Source organism: Mesoplodon mirus (assembly GCF_964341445.2).
Source record: "Mesoplodon mirus genome assembly, chromosome: 15".
Taxonomy (NCBI): domain Eukaryota; kingdom Metazoa; phylum Chordata; class Mammalia; order Artiodactyla; family Ziphiidae; genus Mesoplodon; species Mesoplodon mirus.
Genome location: NC_138991.1, coordinates 64,958,724 through 64,984,622, shown reverse-complemented (window position 1 = coordinate 64,984,622; position 25,899 = coordinate 64,958,724). Strand labels below are relative to the sequence as shown.

General features: G+C 58.5%; 2 protein-coding genes across 2 annotated transcripts; one reads left to right on the top strand and one right to left on the bottom strand.

Annotated features, from left to right (window-relative positions):
* Positions 1–11,583: 11,583 nt before the first annotated feature.
* Positions 11,584–12,681, top strand: SSTR5 (somatostatin receptor 5; the record flags this gene model as incomplete). The annotated part of the gene is made up of 1 exon (XM_082643507.1): positions 11,584–12,681. The coding sequence occupies one exon, from the start codon at positions 11,584–11,586 to the stop codon at positions 12,679–12,681; it is 1,098 nt and encodes a 365-aa protein (XP_082499633.1).
* A 10,857-nt stretch (positions 12,682–23,538) lies between these two features.
* C1QTNF8 (C1q and TNF related 8) lies at positions 23,539–25,104 on the bottom strand (the record flags this gene model as incomplete). Its single annotated transcript, XM_082644542.1, has 3 exons — positions 23,539–24,089; positions 24,176–24,275; positions 25,072–25,104. 3 exons carry the CDS (start codon positions 25,102–25,104, stop codon positions 23,539–23,541), a joined length of 684 nt encoding a protein of 227 aa, XP_082500668.1.
* Between the last annotated feature and the right edge of the window lie 795 nt (positions 25,105–25,899).

The window sequence follows — 25,899 nt, the reverse complement described above, 5'->3', positions numbered from 1 at the left end:
ATGATAGATACATGTCATTACACATTTGTCTAAACTCAAAGAATGTATAAGGCTGAGAACCAACCCTAACAGAAGCTACACACATTAGTTCATAATAATGTATCAATATTATCAATCATTGTAACATTAATATCAACAAACGTATCACAAATGCAAGATTGATAGCAGAGGGAATCCTGTGTAGAGGGAGAGGGGGAATATTGGAACTCTGTACTATTTGCTTTGTTTTCTGTAAACCTAAAATTGCCCTAAAATGTAGTCTATTAATTTAAAAAAAAAGATGACAAGGAGCCAGTTCCTGAGTTTCCGGCTGCAGCCAGGCCACAGCAGGCAGGGCGTGGAAGTGTCAGTGGGAGCCCCCATCCCCAGGCTCTGTCCAGCACCCTGTCCCCCAAGACCCCGGCCTCCCTGGAGCCCCTCCTAAAGGCCAAGCCATGTGTCCGTCACCCCTGTCTTGGATCCAGAACCTGCAGCCCGTCACTGCCCCGAGTGCCCCACGTCATTCCGGCATCCGCTGGGTGGATGGCATTGTGGCCACTGGATTATTAAATTGCACTTGATTGGGGCACCTCCAGCCTGGCTCCACGGTGTCCTCAAGGTCAGAGGAGGAGCGGAGGGCACCGTGGGGAGGTCAGCTTCAGCCCAGGCCCCCGAGAGGCTCCAGGCACGGGCCGCCTATCCTGGCTACATGACTGGCAGGGCCTGTGACCAAAAATCAGGAGAAAAGTGCCATGAATGGTACTAATACAGAAAATGTTTTCCTTTCTTCTTCAGTCTCTGACGATTTGTCCTGGTCTTTTCTTTGGTGATTTAATATTGTTCTAAGTGAGGAAAATTTTTAAGTTTAAATTATTAACGTGAATTTTATCATTCGTCTCTGTATTGTGTGATGTCAGTTGTAAACGCAGCTATAAGATGTTTCACTCTTTAGTGAAACCACCCAAACTGCATGATTCCTACTTCACGGTGAGTTCGCGCACGTGTGTTTCGTTGTCACCAGGTTAGTGGAAATGCCGCCCAAGACTCAGGCAGCTGATTTCACCCTTGAATTCACACACTCTGCAACCCTCTGCTTTGGTGAGCGAGGTGGCACAGAGGAAAGGGGCTACGGTGCTTTCTCTTCCTTCTGCACCATCGTTTCGGTGTAACTGGGTGGCTCATGTGGGAAGAAACACAGGTGAGAAAGGCTGGGATGGGTCCCTGCCCACGTGTGCTCTCAGGACACCACTGTCTTTGTCCTGTTTAACTCACATTCTGCTTCCAACAGAGGCAGCCCCTTGGCTGCCAGCTGCCTCCCCCACCCCACCCCACTTACTCAGTTGTAGACATAACATGCTCACCCTGTGTACTGGATTGAAAAGCATCCTCCCAAATTCATGTGACCTTATATGGAAATCAGGCCTTTGCAGATGTAATTCGGGATCTCAAGATGAACTCATCCTGGGTTTAGGGGCATCCTTCTAAACAGAGGATGCAGAGAGATAGAGACCTGGAGGGGAGGCCTGTGAAGGCAGAGGCAGGGTTTGGAGGGATGCGGCCACAAGCCAAGGGATGCTAAGGACTGTCCCACCTCCAGAAGCTGGAAGAGGCAGGAAGCAGATTCTCCCCTAGAGCCTTAGGGGGCAGCGCGGCCCTGCCGGCATGCTGATTGAAGACTTCTGGCCTCCAGACTGCAGGAGACCACACCTCTGTGGTCTTGTCACATGTGGCTGGCTCTTGCCCTTTTGTACATTCAGTCTCACCCCAAACGAGCTGACCCCAGACCCCTGGAAGGAGGTCCTGCCGACCAGCAGGTCCTCATGTCTAGAACCCCCACCCCCCGCCTTTGGGCATTTCCCATCCCTGCCCCTGGGGGTTCAGGGTGTTGCAGGTGGAACCAGCCGAAACCCACAAACCCAGTCAGGGCCACAGGGGAGGCTGGTCTATGCAGCCTACAGTCTGCGTGGGGAGGGGGAGCTGTAGCTCTGTGGGCGCATCACGGCCTCCCGGTCTCTCCCCAATTTGGACCCAGGCCCCCGGCGCACAGCATCCTCAGTCTGGGTGTGTCATCCGTCTCTTGTCCCAACACTGCTCTCTCCTCATCCCTGGGCTCCAAACCTTAGGTCTCCCCCAGCACCTCCGTCTACCCCCTCGGCCAGGCAGCAAGGGAAGCCCACAGCCTTGGTGCTGGGAAGGGTTGGATGCCACTCTGCCACCTTCTCCCGGTGACCTCAGGAAAAGGGACAACCTCTGTGCATTGTGCTCAGGAGGGCAGTGCTTGCACGTTTGTCCCCCAAACACTCCGGGCTCAGGGCAGGCACTTGGCGAGTCTCTGCTGATCAATGACGCTGTCTGTAAACAGGCACCGCCAGCCCCCACTGCATGTCTGCTAATTTTGGAAGCTTGTGCCTTCCTCCCCACTCTGGAGGCCTTCACACCCGCCACTGAGTCAGTGCCGACAGCTGTACCCGACACCACCTGGGCAGGATGGTCCTGGAAATGGCCGTGCACCCTGTGTGGACGGACCTCAGCTGCTCCCTGCCTCACCCCCACCCAGGCGGAGCCTGCAGCCCCCAGAAGCAATGGCCTGAGGAGGTGGGGAGGACAAGTCCCCCTTAAGGGAAGACTTTGGCAAGAGGGGGCTGCTGAGTCACCCCGAGAGGCCTCTCCAGGATGACCCAGGCCCTGCCAGAGCCCCTCCATTTGAGGGACAGCAGGGTGTCCTGAGCAGGCCCCAGTCTGGGTGCTCAGGCTTGCTCTGCGCCCAGACAAGCCCCCGCCCTCTCCAAGCCTGTCTCCCCACCTTCAGATGAAGAGCTGGGGCCCGCAGAGCTCTGCGCTCCGGCCCCCAAGCGGCAGGCTGAGGAGGGGCCCACCTGTGCGGGCAGTGGGGCCAGGCCAGGAGGCATAGGCCCTCCTCCTGGGGGGCTGGCCATGGCACTCAGCCATCTTGACCCTCTGGACTCCCTGACCCGAGGGCTCCACCTCCTTCACTAGGCCTGGGTGGGGCCCGGCTCCCCCCACCCCCAGGTCCCTGCCCCTCTCCTAGCTCTAAGCCAATCAGAGCGCACAGGGCGGGCCTGCAGCCTCACTGGTGCGGTGCAACCAGCAAGTGAGGGAATAGCCTTGGCAGGGGTGGGGGTGGGGCATCCCAGTGACCCTCAGGGGTGCAGGTTTTCTCACCAGCGCGGATGCCAAGTCTCCTGGAGTGTCTTCCACCCAGATTCCTTGTTCTCCCTTCCCTTTTACCAGGGGCTGGCCCTCTGGTCCCCATTGTACCCTGAACCTCCAGGGTGCTCAGCACAGCATGATGCCCACTAAGCCCTGGGGTGAAGCCCCACCCCACCTCCCAACCCGAAGGCAGGGAAGCCACATCTTTACAAAGTGCCCACTGAAGCCTGAGACCACGGCCAGGAGGGTCAGCCCAGCCTCTCCCAGGTCCCTAGGGGCTCAGCCCCCACCGAAGGCCCCATGCCTCCCGGGGAGCCCACCGTGGTGCCTGCAGATGCTCACTCACCAGAATTCACACCTTCTGCAACCAAGAAGGATGTTGCCAGGGGGACATGGTCTGGGAGTGATGGTGGCTGAGGGACAAACAACCAGCATGGAGCAGCCATGGGGCTTCTTGGAGGAGGGGGCATTCTAGGTGACAGGTGGGGAAAGGGAGGTGGGTTGCAGCCAGGGCAAAGGCTCCGCGGTGGGAGGCAGCATGGAGCATCCAAGGAGCGGAGAGAAGGCCAGCTTGGCAGGAGGATGGAGAGGGTTTCACAGCCCCCCAGGACCCGCCCCAGCTCCAGGGTGTTTCCAGGTGAACTGGAGTCAGCCTCCGTAGCTTTTGAATAATTACGGGGAGCCTCAGCCCTGGTGCCTGAGTACGGGCAGGGGCAGAGTGGCTGGGGGGATGTTACGTGCAGCAGCCACTGGCCTCCACCTCTGGAAAGGGGGATCACAGGCCACAGCAGAGCTACAGCGAGGGTGGGTTTCCCGTGGGAGGGGTCCGGGGGTCATCCCTGGGGAGTCCCTCGGGCATTGTCCTGTTGCCATGGCTCCCGGCTGCCAGTAATCCTCGCCCTCCTCTCTGGTGTTGGCGTGACCTCCGCAGAGTGTCTCAGGGCTTCACCTCACTTGATCTCCTGGGGCTCAGAACCAGGGCTCAGAGGCCAGGGGGCGCCTGCCAGAAGCGGGGGCAACAGAGGAGGGGAAGGCAGCCTCAGGGTGGACTGACCACCTCTCCAAGCATCTTTTCTCCTTTGGAATCAGAGCCCCTAGGGGGGCCCAAGTGAGACACCCCACAGATGTTACGGTGTAAGGGGCGTCCCAGCCTGATGCTGGGCTGTAACTGACCAAGCACCTGCCCGCTCACAGGGCCATGTCCCCCCTGTGTGCCAGGCACTGACCCCCCCACCATGACCCTGCACCCAGGACAGTGAGCCTTGGAGAGGCTCTCCCTGGCCTCCTGTCTCCACTGCTCTCTTTCCCGTCACCCTGATCCTCTCCACTTATGACAGTCTAAAAGTACATCCATTAACTTATTTTTGGTTTATCACCCCTCTCTCTGCCAGCCTTGGAGCTCACAGAATACGGCCTTGTCTGTTTTGTCCGTAGCAGCATCTGCACCATCCTGCACAGCCATGGCACCTGGGCATGCAGGGAACTCTGTGTCTCCCACCTAAACGCATCCAGAGGGTGTGTGTGAATCTGCTGAGTATGTGACAGGCCACATGCATGTGCCAGCCAAGCAGGACATGCAGCCTGGCCCTGGCTTGCCACTTCGTCCCATCCAGAAGGCCTCCTGCACCAGTCACCTGGGACATCTGGACCTCAGCGTGGGCCGTCCTGCTGCAACCGCTGTTCCCAGCAGGTCATCAGGAGAGACATCAGCTTCCTTGTGGGCTGCTGTGCCTCCATCTGCAGGCCAGGCTGGCAGCTGCCCGTCTGATGGCCAGCAGGACTCCTCAGCCTTTGGACAGACTGGCAGGGACTATAGGGGAGGGCTGGCACTCTGAGGGGGTGGTTTTCCCCTCCCCAACTCCACTTCCCCTTGGCTGGGCTCCTGGCCTCATGTCCATGGGGGTGGGGTCTGTGCAGCCTCCTCGGAGAGAGAGCTGGGGGACACGAGGGAGATAGCCTGGGGTTGGGGAAGGGAGGCTGGTGACTTCCTGAGCATGGGGGTCTGAGTCTGGCTGCAGAGGGGGTACTGTGTGCTCCAGGAAGCAGCCCAGCCTCCCCAAGGGGAGCCTGTGTGAAGAGAGGCACTGGCCTCCGGGCTGGGATCCTTAGATCTCTAGGTGCTTTTTCTTGATTAACTCATAAGCCATGCTCCTTGTAGAAAATGTAATATCACAGAAAACCATGAAGAAGAAAAGAAAGGGTCTAGGCACACAGCCCTGCTGAGGGACCTGCCAGTACCTCCATATACAGGGGCAGCGGGAAACTGTCCCCACCTGTCCACATGCAGCCCATGGCTGCCTGCATCCCCTTGGGTGAGGGTCCTGGTGTCTTGGCGGTCAAGCCATCATCTGAGAGCAGCTCATTTCATTCAACCAGAGCTGAGCTCCCCCAGATGGGGGCAGGGTAAGTGTGCTGGGGGCTGCATCCCGGTGAGGGAATGTCCAGACCCCCACCCAGCTCTCCCTGCCTGAGGGAGCACAGGTGCTCAACACTGCTGGTAAAAATCACTGGCTGTTAAGGTGCGGCCCCTGAAGCAGCAGCAGCAGCAGCATCACCTGGGAGCTTTGGCAGAAATGAAGATTCTCAGGCCTGCCCACCTGTGGAGTCCGCACCCTGGGCGTGACAGGCAGACTCCTGCGTTTGGATGCCTTCTTTCTGGTGACTCTGCTGCCTGCTAAGGGGAGACCCCAGAGTGAGCCACCCAGCCAGCTGTGGCCACCTGCTGCCCCTTGGCCGTCGTCCTGACCCCCATTTCTCGGACACAGCCCCACTCTATCCGTCAGAGTCAGCGCTTCACCCCGAGTGAGGGCCCCTCCTCAATCCTCAGACTTTCGGAAGGGCACTTTGAGTCCCTTCCAACCCCGTCTGAGGACAGGACCCCCCCCAAGCTCGGGTCTGCAGCCAGAGCGGACAGAAGAGAACGTGGTGGGGGTGTCGCTGTCATCGGAGTCGCCGCCGACGGGACGAGGGTTGCGGGTGAACTGCGGAGGCCCGGGGAAGAGCAAAGGACTGAGGATGGACTGGGCGTGGGGCCCCGCGGGGAGCCGAGTGCCCGCCCCCAGCCCCGCCCCCAGCCCCGCCCCAGGCACCCCCACCTCCCTCCGACGCTTGCCGCCTCCCCGTCAGCACCCCGAGCCCCAGAGCGGAGCCCAGAGTCCTGAGCCAGCGCAGCGCGGGCACTTGGCTCTCCGAGGGCCCAAGGGGCTGCCCCGCCCAGGTGAGTACCGCGCGCCCCTTCCCTCCGCTCTCGCCAGGGTCCCTCACAGATCTCCTTTACCCTCTCCACGAGTCTCACCACCCTGCGCGCAGCCCTGCGCCGCTCTGGCACTCCTGGAGCTCTCCTGCCGTCGTCCTGAGTCCCTCCCCTCCCCTTCCGTCTGCTCCTCAGCCTCGGCCCCCATCCTCTCCCACTCCCTCGCTCCCCACCCTCGCCATCCTCCGGCCTCTGGACCCGATGTGCCAGAGTCAGGGCAGAAACCTCAGGGAGACTGGGTCGACCCGCTCTGACTCTGCCCACTGCGCCTCTCCCGGCCCGACCTCCCCACGGAGGGCGCCGCAGCGGGGCTCGCCCAGGGGCTGGCAAGGGTGGGTGGCGCAGCCGGGAGGGTTCGCGAGGAGGCTGTGGCTGGAGTGGGTGCGGAAAAAGCCGACCGAGGAGGGCGCAGGAGCCTCGGGGGGGCCCCTGGGTGGGGGGTGCTGGCAGAGGGGAGGCGGTGGTCCGTGAGCTATGGGAAGAGTGCAGGCAGTGTCGGGCCAGCTCCAGGGCCCTGCCTTGCAGAGCACAAGGTGCCTGGTCCTGGGGTTCCCGGTGTGCTTCACCCTGGACTGGGGAGTAGAGGGGTCGGGGCCCTGGCGGCTGGGGATGGAACCCTGGCGTGTCCAGGGCTTGGCACCTGTGCTCTGGGGGCCACCCTCTCCAGAAGGGAGCACGCGGCCTGGAAGTTCACCTGTGTGCTATCTCCCCACCCAGGGTCCAGGTGGGGCCCTCACCTGCCCGCTTGCCTTGTCCCTGCCCCTCCTGCCAGCCTGGGGTTCTGGGGAGAAAGTGAGTGGGAGAGCCCCTGCTGCGCAAAGTGTGAGGCAGTCCTGGCTGCTGCTGAGCCTCTTTTGAAGAGAACAGGTTCCTGGGGACAGCGGCCACTCGAGGGGAGGACGGGGAGCCTCCCGGGCAGACGTGGTCGCTGGCACCGATAACAATGACCCACCATTGGTTCCCAGTGAAATAGTGACCGGGAGTTCTGAGAAAGTGCGCTGGGGGCAGAATGTGGCTTTGGAAACTTCTTGCAGGGCATGCAGACCCTGCAGAGACCCTGAGGAGGGGGCTCTACAAGCCTGGCCTCCCTGTTGCTGCATGGAGCCCACCCTCACCCGCCTCAGTTTCCCCCTCATGGAGAAGGGATACCCCAGACCAAGGCAGCCTTAAGGACAGATGGAGCGTGTTTCAAGGGAGGGACAGGAGTGGGGGTTGCCATCGGCTGCACCCATGATCCAGGCTGTCCCAGGGGAGGCAGGCCTGGGTGGGGGCCCTTGGGTGGTGCTGAGGCCTGTCCTCTTAGCCACGACATCCTCCGCCCATTTGCCCCCACCCTGCACAGGTGAGGCCCCAGGACCGGCAAACCTCGATCTCGGTGGCTTCCACAGCTGCCCCTGGGCTGCAGGGCCGGCTCCTTCCTGCTGACCTCACACTGGGTGAGCCTAGAAGGGGTTGGACCACGCTGATCCTCCCCCAGGGCATGGAACACTTGAGCACCGAGGTCCCCTCCCAGGCTCCCCGGGGAGGCTCTGGCACATTCTCCACAGAGCCCAGGGCTCCTGGTGCTGGGGAGGAGGTGCTGGGCTGTTTGGGGCACGTGAGCGGGAGCGGCTATTGAGCGCTACTATGTGTCGGGCATCTCAGCAGCTATTGAGTGCCACTGTGTGCCTGGACTCACTTCCTCTGCTCAGTGGCTTTGTAGGTATCACCTATTACAGGGAGCCAGGGCTCAGAGAAGTGGTGTGACTTACCTAAGACCCCTTGGCCAGTGTGTAGGGATGGGCTGGGGTAGGGGGTGGGCTCTATTCCCTGTGCCACAGCAGTGGGCAGGTGGTCCCTTCCTGGTGGGGGCCTCTGGGTCAGAAAGCCCCAGTGTTGGCCCGTGGTCGTTCCTCAGCTACTCCCCACCCCGAATCCCTTACCCGCAGAGGGGAAGGGCTGGAGGGATAAGTTCCCCAGGAGCGTGTGATTTCCGTGACTAAGAAGATTGCTTTCTCTGAACGATGGCTCCTGCAGAATTATGTTCCAAGAGGCAGGAGCGGCACGATCAACCCAATTTTGTTCTTCACTGCTCTGAAGTTTAACTCAGGCGTTGGGGTATCTGGGGGGATGCAGGGGCCTGGCAGTCTGCTCAGCACCCTCTGGGTTCTGGGCAGCAGGGACACCTGGCTGCTGCCTGAAGACAAGGTGCTCATCTGATTTAGAATCAAACTCACGTTCAGGTGCGTCCGAGCTCCTTCTCCACCCAGCCCCCAGAAAGCCTCTGCTTTGGATATCTTTGGGGAGAGGGTGTAGCCCCCAGGACTCTCCACCCTGATGCCCACACAATCCACCTGGCTGTCTCCAGACCAGCGTCCTTCTAGAATTCATTCCCCATTAGCACCTCAAGGGAGCTTTAAACATTATTTTACATTTAATTTCTTTTTAAAATGTGAGGGGGCCCCTCTGTGCCGGGCCCTGGGGAACAGAGATCAACAGGTCAGTTCCCACCCACGAGAGCAAGCCTGCAGGTGTCCAGTCTCGGAGTGTCCGGGGTGTCCCTCCTGCCAACTGGGCGCCAGCCCCACCCACCCCTGCCCCCAACCCAGAGCACAGCCCAAGGGACCCCCAAGCTTTGTATTATTATTAATTTATTTATTTATTTTGGCCACGTCTCGCGGCATGTGGGATCTTAGTTCCCCAACCAGGGATCGAACCTGCACCCCCTGCAGTGGAAGTGCAGAGTCTTAACCACTGGACCACCGGGCAAGTGCCCCCCCCCACCCCACCCGCCGCCAGCTTTGTCTTGAAATGCGTCATCCCTTGGCAGCCTACCTTGGCCTTTTTTTTTAACAGAATTTTTGTCACACACCTCATATCAGGTCATGATATACAGCAGGTGTGCTCAGCACCTGGACCAGCAAATTCAGCAACACACAGAGAAAGATCTCTTTCCCCTTCAGGCCAGCCGGAAGCCTCCTCTGGTTGGGGATTCCAGAGGAGACAGCGTTTCTCTCTCCCCCCCCCCGCTCCCCCAGATCCCCACCCCCTACCCCCCATCCCCGCTTACGGAACCTGTTGTCCTAACCCGCACTGCTCTGGGTTTCCGTCCAGCCAGCCCGTCTGCGTTCTTCAGGGTTTTCTCTTCATCCTCGAAGCTCTGTAGGTTGCCTCTGACGCTGCTGCATTTTTTCTTTATCCTGTTCGGGACCGGGTTTCCCTTTTGAGCAGGACTCTTGCCCTGAGTCAGTTCTGCATGTGCCTCTGCACCCCCACATCTGCACCTGCTCTGAGGGAGTCCTTCAGCCCCTCTTCCGATTCCCCCATTCTCTCTTCATCTGTGTCCAGACTTTTGTGGGGCTTTTTTTTGTCCAAATGATGATTTTTTTCACACCCAAGAGTTGTAATTTTCAAAAATAGACACTTGTTCATTTTACTCCTTAGACAGAAGCCAAATTCATTTTAGAATATTTTTATCCATACCTAGAGGATTCTAAACATTTTTAAACATATCTTAAGCACACTTGTTCAGTCATTTACTTTTATTTCACCTGAAACGAATCCACTGATCCACCTTCTCACTGTTGATTTTCTGGGTCGCGTTTCCCAGTGTCTGTTAGCATCCGGGTGTGTCCGCCCATCGGGAGCAGAGGGTTTTTCCCTGTCGTTGTCAGAGTTGTTTATTCTGCCCCCTTGTCTACAAGATTTCAGTTGCCCTCCCCAGCCCTGGGGTCCCCAGTCCGGGCCTGGCGGCCACTGGGAACACCCTCTGTGCTGAGGTGACTTGCGGGCGCTGGGGGTCAGCTGACCCTGGCTTTTGTCATTACGGCCCTTTCCAGCCCCGCTCAGGCCCTTGTCTGGGTCCCCTGGGGGCACTTAGACTCCCTGCTAGCCCCACATCCCCTGCCGGAGGTGTCAGCCCCCATCTTCCCTTCCTCCTCTCCGTCTCATCAGTGGAGGTATTTATTTTCTCCTGAGAATCACCGTTTTTATGAACAATTTAAACATAGAGAAAAGTACAAAAATGATATAATAGATACACGTGTGCCCGTCACCTTGATCTGCAGATGCCATTTCCCCATCTTTGCCTTGGCTCTTTCTCTACAAAACCCCATCACCCCTGAAGCCTTCCCTCCATCCACCCTCCCCATATCGTTCCCCCGCCACACACGCACATGTGCATTTCCTCCTGGCCAGTGGCTCAGGCTATAATTCGTCTCTGCCTGTCGTGTGTTTGCTTGTTGATGGTGTGGGATCCTCATATACCCCTTCCTGCTCGGTGCCCTCTGCCTGGGGCTTCAGACTTGCTGTCCTTGGGCTGGGGGAGATGGACCCGCCCGAGAGTATGTGCATCTATGTCTCTGGTCGTCTCCTTGGCCCAGTGACATCCGTGCTGTGGCGGGTAGCTGTTGGGAGCAGGGAAAGCAGCTCCTCTTGACCATGCGGCTGGGGCTTTGCTAGGGTGACACGGACGTGGCTCACCAGTTGGACGCTGACAGAGCCTCTGCAGCCTGAGTTCTGGTTTTTCAACCACACGGAAGGCCCGGCACCCTCCGATGGTTCCAGGAGGCAACCCAGAGTCCAGCTTTGGGGTCACCTAGGAGAGCGGGCCTGGCCGGTGTCACTGCACTTCTGGCTGGCCTGGGCTTGTGGTACGCAGCCGATGTTTCAGCCTCCTTATCCCTCCCCGACCCCTCTCCACCTGTCCGAGTCCCCAGGGAGGTGACTCCCACCGTCCTTAGTCCCTTATCTGCGAGTTGGGTGTATCAGTGCCACCCCCAGGACTCCACGAGGCCTCAGCGAGACGGTGCCAGCCACAGACTCGAGAGTGGCCATGGGTGAGCCGGGAAGGGGGGCACTGGGGTGGAGAGGGACAGTCAGGTCTCTGGGAGCCATCGTGGTATCGACAGACGGCGTCTGGGCTCACAGGGCTGTCTGCCCGTTGCCCCCACGGCAGCTGTCCTGCTGCTCCTTCCTCTCTGGGCTTGTTTTCCGAACAATTTGCTTAATGTGATTCCCGGCCCAGTTGAACATGAGTAATCGTGTTTACCTGGCGCCATGGGGTAATCCTGCGCCTCCCGGGCCAGTGGGGCTGGGCTCAGGGGAGACACCCTCCTGGTCAGTCGCTCCGTGTCCTTCATTGTCTTGCAGTGGATGCGCCCGGCGCTCCCGCTCACCCTGCCCTGCCCGCAGCAGCCACGATGGAGCCTCTGTTCCCAGCCTCCCCACTGACCAGCTGGAATGCCTCCTCGGCAGCCACAGGCAGCGGCGGCGAGAATGGGACGCTGGCGGGGCTGGTGCCCTCACCGGGCGCCCGGGCGGTGGTGGTGCCCGTGCTCTACCTGCTGGTGTGCACAGTGGGGCTGGGCGGCAACGCGCTGGTCATCTACGTGGTACTGCGCCACGCCAAGATGAAGACGGTCACCAACATCTACATCCTCAACCTGGCCGTGGCCGACGTGCTCCTCATGCTGGGGCTGCCCTTCGTGGCCACGCAGAACGCCATCTCCTACTGGCCCTTCGGCCCCGTGCTCTGCCGCCTGGTCATGACGCTGGACGGCATCAACCAGTTCACCAGCATCTTCTGCCTGACCGTCATGAGCGTGGACCGCTACCTGGCCGTGGTCCACCCCATCCGCTCCGCCCGCTGGCGCCGCCCTCGGGTGGCCAAGCTGGCCAGCGCCGCGGTCTGGGCCTTTTCTCTGGTCATGTCACTACCGCTGGTGGTGTTTGCAGACATCCAGGAGGGGTGGAACACCTGCAACCTCAGCTGGCCGGAGCCTGTGGGCCTGTGGGGCGCCGTCTTCATCATGTACACGTCCGTGCTTGGCTTCTTCGGGCCGCTGCTGGTCATCTGCCTGTGTTACCTGCTCATCGTGGTGAAGCTGAAGGCGTCGGGCATGCGCGTGGGCTCCACGCGGCGGCGCTCAGAGCGCAAGGTGACCCGCATGGTGGTGGTGGTGGTGCTGGTGTTCGTGGGCTGCTGGCTGCCCTTCTTCATCGTCAACATCGTCAACCTGGCCTTCGTGCTGCCCGAGGAGCCCGCCTCCGCTGGCGCCTACTTCTTTGTGGTCGTGCTGTCCTATGCCAACAGCTGCGCCAACCCCTTGCTCTACGGCTTCCTCTCTGACAACTTCCGCCAGAGCTTCCGGAAGGTTCTGTGCCTCCGCAAGAGCTACGGCACTGAGGAGGCGGATGCCACGGAGCCGCGGCTGGGCCAGAGCAGCCGGCTGCAGGAGGCCATGCTGCCCGCACGCAGCTGCGAGGCCAACGGGCTCATGCAGACCAGCAAGCTGTGAGCTCAGAGGCCGCGGGAGGGGACCCCGGGAGAGGCCGTCCTGGGTGTGGGGGGGGCAGGTGAGGGTACAGGAACCCACTGCCATCTCTTCTGCTTTCCTTCCCGGAGAAGGGTGGGGACTGGAGCAGAAGAGGAGAAATAGCCAGACAGCAGTGGGGGGAGCGGCCTCCCAAGGCAAATAGCAGACTGGAGAGGCCAGGCCGAGTGGGGCGTATGCAGATGCCAGGCCCTGGAGGAATTCAGCTTCCTGTCCTCTCCACTCCCAAGAATGCGCTCCTCCCACACCCCAGGCCCGAAAACGGGTCCCAGAGAAGATGCCCTGGCAGCCTCGCTGGGAAAGGCCTTGGGGTCCCTGGTGCCTGGGCCTCTTTGCGAGGCTGGAAGGAGAAGAACCAGAATGTGGGGGTCACTTACCTGCAGGCCCCCACCTGAGACAGCCCTGCCCAGTGCCGCCCCCAACTCAGTTGTCCTCAGTTGGCCCAGAGCAGGATGCCGACCCCAGGAGGGCACGGGGAGCAGGCAGAGCCGTGCTGGGCAGGGGAAAGCCTGGGTCAGCGCTACCTGGGCCTCGGCACGGACCCCAGACAGAGGCCAAGCCCTGGAAACGAGATCACATAATGAGGGCGCTTGTGTTTGACAACCGCTCCCTGAATAAATTAGAGAATAAATGTTTGACTCTTTCCCAGAGCAAATATTGTCCCTGGAGCCGATTGAAGCCAGTGCAAATCAGAGCAAGCGGATCATACTCGGCTGGGATGGGGATAGGCAAACACCCAGCTGGAAGTGGGCAGCGGAACACTTAGAGGATAAGGCAGGGGAAGGTGTACACAAGCCGGCTAAAAGGAGCGACAGGGCTGGGGCTGCCCTGGCTTGCCTCCTGGGGGTGGCACGGTTAGGATTTGGCCCTGGAGGATGCAGGGGATGCATCTGATTCTTCCATGGCTGGTGGGTACAGGGAGTGGGTGGCTCGTTTGGGGCCCCTGCCCCCGTCCCTGGTCAAGTGGGAATGCGGCTGCCTCCTGAGCCCCAGGCTGAGTCTCTGCCACTCCTGGGCTCCATCTTGGGGGTGGGGGCCACAAAGCCTGGCATTGGACTCACAGGGAGCTGGTGACTAAAGCCACCCCTGCCTGGCCCTAGGGGGACCAGCATCCCAGGGAGGGGTGGGTGCCTGGGAGAAACAGGGTCTTTCAACCAACCACTCCCCACCACCCCTGGGTTCGGATGCAAAGTGCATCCACTCAGAATAATTTTGGGGGCAAGCAGATGGCTCAGAAATATCTGCCCAGGTCAATTTCTCCCAATTGATTTGGCATCTTGAGCTCCCTCCCCAGGGTAGCGCCAGCCAAGAGTGCCCGTTTGGGGACTGCAGACACCAGCAGCAACCGGACCAGTCCCGCCTGTGAGGGGTGTGAGTATGTGTGCATGTGTGCCTGTGTGTGAGTGTGTGTGTGTATGTGCTTCTGTGCGTGCATGTGCCTGTGTGTATGTATGTGTGAACGTGTGGGTGTGTATGCGTGTGTCTGCTTGTGAGTGTGTGCGGCTGTGTGTGAGTGCATGTGTAGACATGTGTGTGCCTGTATGTGCGCCCAGAGCCTGATGGACCCAGTGGGTGGAGGAGCTGATTCCAGGCAGCCCATGGACCCTGGGTCTGAGTGGGAGCTGGTGACCAGGACTGGCCAGGGTGGACAGTCCCTGAAGCCCCAGGCCAGGGTGGGACACCGAATGGGAGGAAGTGAGGACTAGGCACCCCTGAGAGCCTGTAGGGAAGCGGGGACAGGAGTGTTCCAGGAGAAACGTGAGCCCAGGGAGCCGTGGACATGGCACAGTGGGCCTGGGGATGCAGCTTGGACTGGCCACTGCCCTCTGCACCCAGCACAGGCTGGGCACAGCTGCGGGGACCACAGAGCCACCACACTGCTTGCAGGTCCCGGGTCCACAGGCCCTGAGTGGGGTGGGGGGCGGGGAGAGCAAATGCCCTCGGGAGGTGACCGGCTTTACTGTCTCTCTTTCCGCATCGATGGGTTTTATTGGCCACTGGGCTCCAGTGGCTCCCAGAGTGACCTTACTCAGGAAATCCGGCCCGCGGGGCAGGGTGAGGCCTCCTCTGGGATCGGGAGGGGGAGGGCTGTTTGCCAGGCAGGGTGGGTGCAGGGTGGGAGGGGTGGGTGATGGAGGTGCAGCCCCCACAGGCAGAGCCGTTATTGTAGCCCCACAGTGAGGGAGACCAAGGCTGGCCCACCCTGAGGGCTGAGCGAGGGGTGCCCTGCATAGGGCCCCACGGAAGGGTCAGGAAGGGCCCACCCTCTTGGGCATTTTGGGACAGGAGGAGGGCAGACCATGGGTAGACACCAGGAAGAACTTCCCACAGGAATCTGGGGGCTGAGAGCTGGGACACCCTTTGTGGGTGTCAGGGAGGTGATCGACGTTGAGAATAGGGTCTTGGCTGGTCACCTCTCAGGGCCCCAGCAGAACCCTGGACTTCAAGGACTGGGTGGGCTGAGGACCTGGAGAGACTGCTGGGTCCATGACCCCCCTCCATCCTGGCTGATGGGGGATCCCAGCTCTACAGTGCTGCCTCCCCTCCGCTGCTGTCCTGTACACACTGGCCCATGCCATCCTGGCTCCTGAGGGCTGGTCTGGCCACCATGAACCTGAAGTGTGTTTGCTGAATGAATAACTGAGTGATTGATGTGATAATTGATTGATGATTGAGTGATGGCGGCTCTGTCCAGTTGGGGTCCTTACCTTGAAGGTCCAGTGACTGTCCAGGAACCTGACTGGGATCCCCGTCTCCGTCCTTCCCTCCCTGAGCTCTCACCCCTCTCCAGGGCCCTTGCTCCTCCCTGTCCCAGGCCCACCCCCTCCCCACGCCCTCAGGCTGCATATCTGGACGTGGTGGTGACAGCTATGCATTTGTCGTATCCGCACTGATGGGGGTCTGGGGGCTCCATCTGTGTGGGTCCCCATACTGGGGGCAGCAGGGTCTCCGCCCGAGCAAACCTCCCTCCCCTGGCCCCTGCCTCTGGGGAGGGGCGTTGAGGCCCTTTCTCAGCCACTCTCTTCTGTGACATCTGCACAGACAGCTGACCATGGCTGCCGGGTATAGGGTACCGGGCCTGTGGGTGTAGGGACCGGGGCGCCCCAGGAGGGGGAGGGGCATGGTCCTCCCGGTGCCATCCACAGGGGCTGGCTCTCCAGATGGAGGAACCTGACCGCTGGGCAGTGGGGACTGGCCATGATTCCCTTCTGCTCCCACCCCGAGTGGCTCCCCGTGCCCCCCACTTGTCTCACCCTCCCCCCAGCCCCCCAGGAAACAGGTGTCCCCTCCATTTGGGCAGTTTGAGGAGGGTTTAATTAAAGGACGTTTTGCAGAGGGGTGGGCGGGTAGCTTTACCACCTGGGGGGTGGGGGATGGGGCTATCAGGACAAGGAGACCCACGGCCCTCCTGCCGAAGGCAGCTGCCGTTCTGGGGACTGAGTGCCTACCCTCTCCCCTCCCCCTTCCCACACGCTGCCAGGCTCCCATTGCTGGGCGCCTGAAAGGTGGCCTGGTCCGTAGGGGTCCTTGCTCTTGTGGTCATCAGGCCTGAGAGGGCGGCCCTAGGATGAGGGTCAGCTTCCAGAATCCCCCGACCTCTCCCCACACTGGAGCCTGGGTCCCACCCTCCCTCCTAGCTGAGCCCCCAGGGACCATGCTGAGCAGTGCCTGGGACCAGGCAGGATCTGGAAGCTGCTGATGCAAAGGGGAGGGGACCAAGGCTCCCATGAGTTGCGCTGCTGGGGTTTCCTTCTCCTGACCCATGGCTGCGGCCTTCTCAGCCCTCTGGGCAGTGGACCTGTCTGCCCATGTGTCCTCTGGAGCCACCCTGCTGGGGCCCACGAGGCCCTGCCCACGGGTTCCCTGAGGGACACAGATGATGGTGGTGATCAGGCAGCTTGGAAACAATACCTGGACGCGATGCCCTTGGTGGTCGGTATAGAAGGAGCACTCCTTCCTTCAAGGATGAATCTCCTCTCCTCAAGATTTCTCCATCCATCTGGGGGCTCGTTAGAAGGCAGGAACCCCACCCTTGCTCTCCCCAAGGCAGGAGCACTTCCTAGCGTCGTGAGTTTTGGCTTCAGGACTGATGTAGAACAATATTTTCTATTTTTACAAAATCAAACCTATCCCTCTTCTGCTTGGGAAATTCCTCCTTTAAAAAAAAAATGAGATGTCTTTCCCATCCAGAAATTAGCTAAATATTCCCACGTATTTTTTAGATGTGGTACAATACACACTCCATAAAACGTATATGGAGGGACCAACAACACTTTATCGGTTCATCATCGATAGATAACCTAGATGTTCCCACTTTTTGGCTGTTGTGCGTTGTGTGTGTCCCACATAGTTTTAATGGTTGTATTGCTGACAACTCTTTACTTCACTGATATCTGCTTTAGTCCATGAGGTGACCCTTGAACGCAAACGCCCCCTCATCCCAACCCCACTGGTACCTAGGGCTCTTGCCTCCTGGGTGACTGGCCTCTGGGGGTTCCTGTTGTCTGCCTGGTGGTCACTGCACTCATCACCATATCTTCCAAATCTGTTTCCATGTCCAAGAGAGCACACAGAACTGAGCTGGTTCCTGCCTACCCATTCCTCCAAGCGCCCTTCAACACTATTTTACAAAGTTAGAAAATGGGTTTTATACACAGATGTTCACCATAGCACTGCCCACAATAGCCAAACGGTGGGAACAACCTGAATGTTTATCAACAGGTGAACAGGCAAACCGTGGTCCGTCCGCACAGTGGGGTACCCCTCAGCCGTGGCAAGGGGTGAGGTGCCAGCACACACCACAACACGGACGGACACAAGAGGCCACAGAGTTTGTGATTCCACTACACAAAATGTCCAGAAGCGGCAAATCCATAGACAGAAAGCAGGGGCTGGGGGCGGGGGTGGGAGTGCCAGCTCGCGGGTTCGGGATTTCTGTGGGGTGATGAAAACGTCTGGAACCAGATAGAGATGTGGGTTGCTCGACATTGTGAATGTACTAAATGCCACTGTATTGTTCATTTCAAAATGGTAAATTTTATGGTATATGAATTTCACCCGAGTTTTAAAAATGGGTGTTTTGTTGGAATTCCACCAAATGGATAAACTGATATGGGAAACTGGCTCCCGCGGGATCCATCTCTCAGGCTGCCCTGTATTCTAGTCTTTTCCAGCTTTCTTCTCCTGCAGCAGGCCAGTCCTGATTCCACCGAGGCCCTGCAGAGGGTGCCTAGAGGCTGCTGCTCTGATTGGGGCCATTTCCCTTCTCATCTCCTAAGCGGTCAGGGCAGCAGCCTGGGCACGCGGATTTCTGAGTCTCGGGCCGCTCATCACTTTGCAGAGATAACAACGTCACCTCATCCCACCCTGTTCTCAGTTGCTGTTTTTAAATAAACCTGGGCTGGGGGGATGCAGGCACCGCCGCCTTGCCCTGGACCCATCCACAGTGTCCCCTGGCACGTCCCTGTGCTCTGAGGCTCTGGCCGGCTGCCTCCGAGGGGTTCTCAGCCACACTAAGGGGAGCCCCCACCCCGCCCCTGGTTCTCTGAGCATGGGGGGTGGCCTTGGATTTGGAGGTGGTCAGACACCCTCTGGCCTGACCTGCTCTGCTCTCCTGGGTCAGCAGCTGGGAGCAGGGTCTGTCCCGGGAGGCTCAGCCAAGCTGCCCCAGCACCTCCCTTCCAGGCACCATGGACAGAGTGAGAGGGAGGCCGAGCAGCCATGGGGTCTGAAGCCTTCATGGGAATGCCCACCCCGGCCCTGCACCCTCAGGGCCCAGTGCAGCATGGAGGGCTCTGCACCCTGATGCCGGACAGGGGAGCTGAGGCCACACAAGGAGCCAGAAAGAGCCCAGGCTTTGTCTGGAGCTGCTGGACAGGGGCTGCTCTCCTGGCCCCTCCTGGCCAGGTTGGCCTGCAGCACGCAGTGGGTCTGGGTCCCTGTCAGGGTGGCAGGGGAGTCCAGGACCTGGGAAGAGAGAGGGACGCTGGGGTCCTTCCAACCCCCCGCACTCCTCTTCGGGCACCTTTATCTCTACAGTGGAACCTTCCCAGCCACCACGGCCCCCATTAGCACTCCGAAGTGGCTCCTGATGCCCTGATGGTTGCCAAGCACCTTGGGCGTGTCCAGCTATTCCAGCCATAAAAGGACACAGGCCAAAGGGCCAAAGTGCAGCCTGAGGCTTCTCAGCCCAACTCAGCATCCCGGGAGGGGCCAGGTCCCAGGATGTGGATGGGGGGAAGGGGTCCCAGCCTTCCCTCTGGCTTCCCGAGGTCCCACCCAGCACCCTCTAGTCTCTAGTGGGGCCAGGGCATCACCAGTCAGAATGTCCTACTCCAACCCCCTACCCCTTGGCTGTAACAAGCCCCCCAGAGTCTTGCTGCCACCTGCCATGTGCCACAGCTGGGCCTAGTCGGGCCTTGGGGCTCCTGGGAGCAGGAATCCCTTTGAGACCCAGATGCTATGCATCTTGTGGTACAGACCCCTGCCTGTGCTTGGGGTCTGGAGTCACAGGCCTGCCCTGCCCAGGCCTGAGCTCAGGGACCCACGCCTCTGAGTCTCAGCTTCCTCATGGGGCTGTAGGGCCTGCAAGTGGAATGCGAGGGTCTCATACCTGGGACTCCAGGATCCCCTATCCTGGTCCAGAGCTGACCAAGATCCAGCCTCGGTGGGACCGTCACAGCCCTCAAGGGAGGCTGCAGGCCCAGGCCCTGGGGTGGGCTGCTGACAGAAAGCCCCCTCCCAACTTACCTCAACATAATAAAGGCCATATATGACAAATCCACAGCCAACATCATTCTCAGTGGTGAAAAACTGAAACCATTTCCTCTAAGATCAGGAACAAGACAAGGGTATCCACTCTCACCACTATTATTCAACATAGTTTTGGAAGTTTTAGCCACAGCAATTAAAGAAGAAAAAGAAATAAAAGGAATCCAAATTGGAAAAGAAGTAAAGCTGTCACTGTTTGCAGATGACATGATACTATACATAGAGAATCCTAAAGATGCTACCAGGAAACTACTAGAGCTAATCAATGAATTGGGTAAAGTAGCAGGTTACAAAATTAATGCACAGAAATCTCTGGCATTCCTATACACTAATGATGAAAAATCTGAAAGTGAAATTAGGAAAACACTCCCATTTACCATTGCAACAAAAAGAATAAAATATCTAGGAATAAACCTACCTAAGGAGACAAAAGACCTGTATGCAGAAAACTGCAGGACACTGAAGAAAGAAATTAAAGATGATACAAACAGATGGAGAGATATACCATGTTCTTGGATTGGAAGAATCAACATTGTGAAAATGACTCTACTACTCAAAGCAATCTACAGATTCAGTGCAATCCCTATCAAACTACCACTGGCATTTTTCACAGAACCAGAACAAAAAATTTCACAATTTGTATGGAAACACAAAAGACCCCGAATAGCCAAAGCACTCTTGAGAATGAAAAACAGAGCTGGAGGAATCAGGCTCCCTGACTTCAGACTATACTACAAAGCTACAGTAATCAGGACAGTATGGTACTGGCACAAAAACAGAAATATAGATCAATGGAACAGGATAGAAAGCCCAGAGATAAACCCACGCACATATGGTCACCTTACCTTTGATAAAGGAGGCAGGAATGTACAGTGGAGAAAGGACAGCCTCTTCAATAAGTGGTGCTGGGAAAACGGGACAGCTACATGTAAAAGTATGAGATTAGATCACTCCCTAACACCATACACAAAAATAAGCTCAAAATGGATTAAAGACCTAAATGTAAGGCCAGAAACTATCAAACTCTTAGAGGAAAACATAGGCAGAACAACTCTATGACATAAATCACAGCAAGATCTTTTTGCCCCACCTCCAAGAGAAATGGAAATAAAAACAAAAGTAAACAAATGGGACCTAATGAAACTTAAAAGCTTTTGCACAGCAAAGGAAACCATAAACAAGACCAAAAGAGAACCCTCATAATGGGAGAAAATATTTGCCAATGAAGCAACTGACAAAGGATTAATCTCCAAAATTTACAAGCCGCTCATGCAGCTCAATATCAAAAAAACAAAAAACCCAATCCAAAAATGGGCAGAAGACCTAAATAGACATTTCTCCAAAGAAGATATACAGATTGCCAACAAACACATGAAAGGATGCTCAACATCACTAATCATTAGAGAAATGCAAATCCAAACTACAATGAGGTATCACCTCACACCAGTCAGAATGGCCATCATCAAAAACTCTACAAACAATAACTGCTGGAGAGGGTGTGGAGAAAAGGGAACACTCTTGCACTGTTGGTGGAAATGTAAATTGATACAGCCACTATGGAGAACAGTATGGAGGTTCCTTACAAAAAAAATAGAACTACTATATGACCCAGCAGTCCCACTACTGGGCATATACCCTGAGAAAATCATAATTCAAAAACAGGTACCACAATGTTCCTTGCAGCTCTATTTACAATAGCCAGGACATGGAAGCAACCTCAGTGTCCATCCACAGATGAATGGATAAAGAAGATGTGACACATATATACAATGGGATATTACTCAGCCATAGAAAGAAATGAAATTGAGTTATTTGTAGTGAGGTGGATGGATCTAGAGTCTGTCATACAGAGTGAAGTAAGTCAGAAAGAGAAAAACAAATACTGTATGCTAACACATATACATAGAATCTAAAAAAAAAAAAAAGGTTCTGAAGAACCTAGGGGCAGGATAGGAATAAAGATGCAGACATAGAGAATGGACTTGAGGACACGGAGGGGGAAGGGTAAGCTGGGACAAAGTGAGAGAGTGGCATGGACTTATATATACTACCAAATGTAAAATAGATAGCTAGTGAGAAGCAGCCGCATAGCACAGGGAGATCAGCTCGGTGCTTTGTGACCTCCTAGAGGGGTGGGATAGGGAGGGTGGGAGGGAGATGCAAGAGGGAGGAGATATGGGGATATATGTATATGTATAGCTGATTCACTTTGTTATAAAACAGAAACTAACACACTGTTGTAAAGCAATTATACTCCAATAAAGATGTTAAAGAAAAAAGCCCCCTCCCCCTGCAGACAGGGAGTCCCAGCAGCCCCTCCCCAGTGGGGACCCATCTCCTGCCTCCCCCTCTGTCCCAGGCCATACTAGGGGAGACAGCCCAGTCCATGGAGGGGACCAGCTCCCAGCCCACACAGGCTTGGGGGTCTACACCCCCTTGCCAGACCTCAGTTTCCCTACCTGTCAAGGGCGTGGCCTGTCCTGGCCTGTGTGTTTGGGAGGGTGGGCTCTGCTGTTCACGGGTGGGTGTGGGACGTTCCTGGCTCCAGTCTCACTCAGGGTTGATGTTCCTGAGGGATAACTGAGTTCTGTGGTGGCAGGGGAGGGTCACTGTGTTCCCAGCTGTGTCCCCTCCCTGGGGACAAGGAGGTGCCTGTTTGTGAAAAGGACGAGTGGGCCCCCACCCCCTCCCCACCTCCCCATCAGCCGATGATGATCTGGAGAGGATCTGCCAGGGCCAGGTGGATGTGGGGCCCCCAGCCAGTCAGAGATCCATCTCAGGATGCTTTGGGCTCCTGGTGAGGAGTGGGGGCCGGGGTAGGACGTGATGAGGAGACAGGATCAGCCAGGCCAGTGTTCTGTGGGCCCGAGACCCTGAGGTGGAAACCCCCATGCCTGTCCAGCACCTGGAAGGCCCTGGCCAGCTCAGCCCGGCCAGCCTGCAGCTCCAGCCACCTCTGCATGGCCTGGGACCTCAGTCAGCTTGCCAGGCTCTGGTGATTCCAGACGCTGCTCTTGCCAGGGCCCCAGCAGCCTCACTGGCTCAGAATCCTCATTCGGAAGGGAGCAGCTGCAGGAGGGGATGCCAGGGGAGGGCCAGAGGGGAGGCGGCAGGTAATGGGGCCACAGGGACTGGACAGAAGGTGCCAGAGTGGCCGGAGGACACATGGCAGGAAAGGAAAGATTCGGAGTGGACTCGAGGGTGGGGTAGCCTGGTGGCTCCGACCGTGGGGTGGACAGGGGCTTCCTGTGGAGTAAGCATGGCCAAACTCCATCCACACCCGGCCGCAGGGACGAGGCCAGCCTGGTCACTTCCTGTTGCCGCCAGGCCCAACATCAGCACACCTAAGTAGGAGGTGACACCGTGGGGGTCTGGGGCTCCCCAGGCTCAGGTGCACATCCAAGTATGAGCTTCCTCCCCCTTCCAGCCCATGCCAGACAGACAAGGGGATGCTGAGCCCCAGAAAATCAGCCCACCAGGGCTGGTGGCATGTTCACCAAGGACGAGACCCGTCCCGGCCGGGCCAGCACCCTAACCTGCTCCATTTCATACTGTCTTGTGGCCTCCGCTGCCCTCGAACACCCTGGAATCCATCATGCTTCCGGCTAGAGTTGGCTCCAGGAGGGCCGGCATCTGCACTTGACCCCCTTCCCCCCAACCCTGCAGCCTCCCTAGCAACCAGCCCGGCACCCAGTAGGTGCTTTGTAAAGCTCTCCATGGCAGTGGTTCCTGGCACAGCCTTTATATGCAGAATAGGTAGCTCGACCAGGGGAGCAAACGCCATCGCGTGTGGAGGTGCTCCGGCCCACCCCCCATCCCCCACCCACCACACACCCAGAACAAGGGTCTGCATCCTGAATGTCTTGGTGTGAAACCTTCGTCTGTGTCATCTCCAGCAGGGCAGGCCCGGGTCTGTCCTGCTCCTGCCACACCCCTGTGCTCAGCTCAGCGTCTGCACGCATTTGGTGCTCCATCTCAGCTGGCATCAGTCCTGGGCTGCGGGGCTCCAGGAATGACTGCAGTTGAGGGCTGGATGTGGCGTGGGGGCTGCTAGAGCTCAGCATCCGGCTTGACCAGGTGGCCACTGAAGGTGATGTAGAGGTCACCGCGCTCACTGTAGATGGCGCTGTCGCCGTCCCTCTGGAACATGCGCACCCAGACAGCATCACCCGCAGCCAGCGCCAGCAGCAGGCTCTGTGTCTGCATCATGCTGCGCTCACTGGGCTGCGCATACAGCATGACTGTGGCCCGCCGGTTGCACGTGATGTGCAGGTACATCTCCTTGTAATTCCAGGTGTGCACGTCGAGGCTCAGGAAGTAGACGCCGGGCACAGCACAGAGGAAGCGGCCAGAGGCCAGGTCGAAGGCACCGTCCAGGTTCACCAGCTCCGTGTCAAAGGGCACAGCCTGGAGGGCATCGGTGCTGTGCAGCCCCTCTGGCCGGCCCACCAAGAAGGCCACGTAGGCATGCTGGCACAGGGTGCCCGGCGGCCCCACCTGCCCCTTCTGGCCCTTGTGGCCACGGAGGCCCCGGGAGCCAGGTGGGCCCTCCTTCCTGCTCCTGCTGGAGCAGCCTCTGACCCCCACTTCACCCTTCTCACCTGCAGGGGGGGCGGTAAGGGGAAGCCCCTGGTCAAGGTTTCAAGGGTCAGAGTCTCTGGCCACGCGGCCTTGCAACTGACCTCACCTCTGCGAGCCTCAGTCTTATCTGTCAGGTGGGCGCTAACCCGCCCTCCACGGGGCAATGAGAAAGAAGCCACACCCTGAGGTCCTGGCAGTTCTGAGGCCTGTGCAGATGGTCACATGGGGACGGCTAGGACAGCGGGGATGATGGGGGTCCAGTAGCTGCCAGAGGAAGTGTCTGAACTGGGTTTTGAAGGAGGAGAGGCCTGGGAAGTTGGTAACCAAATCCAACCTCAGTGTGGCCTCCGTCCAGCCTTCAGGGTGCCCCCTGGCCCCCATGTGGCCCCCACCCGTCTGTGGGTAAGATGGTCTTTAAGCCCTACCAGTCCTAGGCCTCTTACCTCCACCTCCTCTCCTTCGAGAGACCCTGTCTGACACCTGGCTCATCCATGCCAGGTGGAGGCTCCACTTTCCAGCTCAACCAGCACCTGCTGGGGGGCCCTGGGTGAGCTCCACATCATTTGGGCCTCAGTTTCACTGGCAAGTGGGCCCTGCCTGCCCTGGTTCCCCATGTACGTATGAGAGGCTCAGCCAGTGTTGGTCTCCTGCAAGGGCAGGCGTGTGAGGTCAGGGTCCTCACTCTTCCCTGTACCCTAGCCATGCTGAGCAAAGACTCAGGCTACCTCTTCCAGGAAGCCCTCGGGGACTGCAGCCCAGGGTGAGGTCCTTCTTCTTATATAGTAGGTCTGAGACCCACTCCCAGGCTGAGCTTCCCTGGCAGGTGGGAGCCCTCCTCTCCACCACCTCCCCCTCAGAGCCTAGCAGATCCTCCCCCACCCCCCTAGCCCCATTGGACTCTGCAAGACCCTCCTGAATTCCTCCTGTGGAGGAACCTTACAGGAGTGGGTATCTCCTGGGGAGCCCGCTCCACAGACAGGCCTGTGTTACTGGGGCCCTTACCTTGTTCCCCCAGAGGTCTGGGGTCCCGGGCATCCTGGCCACCTAGCCCTGCTCAGGATGGCTGTGAAGACCCCCACCCAACCCCACCCTCCCTGTTACCATTTCACGATCGGGTGCTGCTGCCTGCCTGGCGTCTCCAGCATCTCTGCCCAGTGGCCCATGAAAGAGCTCTTTCATGCCCGCCCCAGGTGCCCATGGCTTCCCTCTGGGCCATCCAAGACCAACAGGCCTCAGGTCAGCTTCAGAGCTCCCGGGCAGGAGGCTCACGGGGCCCTGCCACCCACTGCCCAGCCTGCCACCTGCCGCAACGTCAGTGCAGCCCTGCCACGGGGGCTCCAGTATCCTCCTGACAGCCCATGGGCCACAGCGTGGCTCTGAGGGCCTGGGGTGTCTGGGACTGGGGGGTTGGGGGTGAAACCATGAGCTGGCAGCCATCCTCTGTCTGGGATGCAGTGACTTAGAGAGGAGTCAGGGAGGCTGGTGAGGAGGCTGGAGGCCAAAGTCAGGGGAGACAGACCACCATGCCTGTGCTGAGCCCACCTGGTGACGGTGATGCCCGCCTGTCTCTGGCTGGGACAGGAGGGCTGAGCCTTTTGGGTGAAGCACGGGAGAGAAACGTCGGGCCAGGCCCATTGTGTCTGCCTCCACCTCCTGCTGCACCCTCCCAGGGTCACGGTGCCCAGTGGGGCAAGAGGCCTGCCGTGACACCGTGTTGGGGGCCCTCGGCATTAGCCCAGCCTTTCAGTGGATAAGAGTTGTGTCCCTGTGATGCCAACCCCCTGGCAGGAATGACTCACAGGGTCCCCCGGGCAGTGGCAGGCGTGGGCT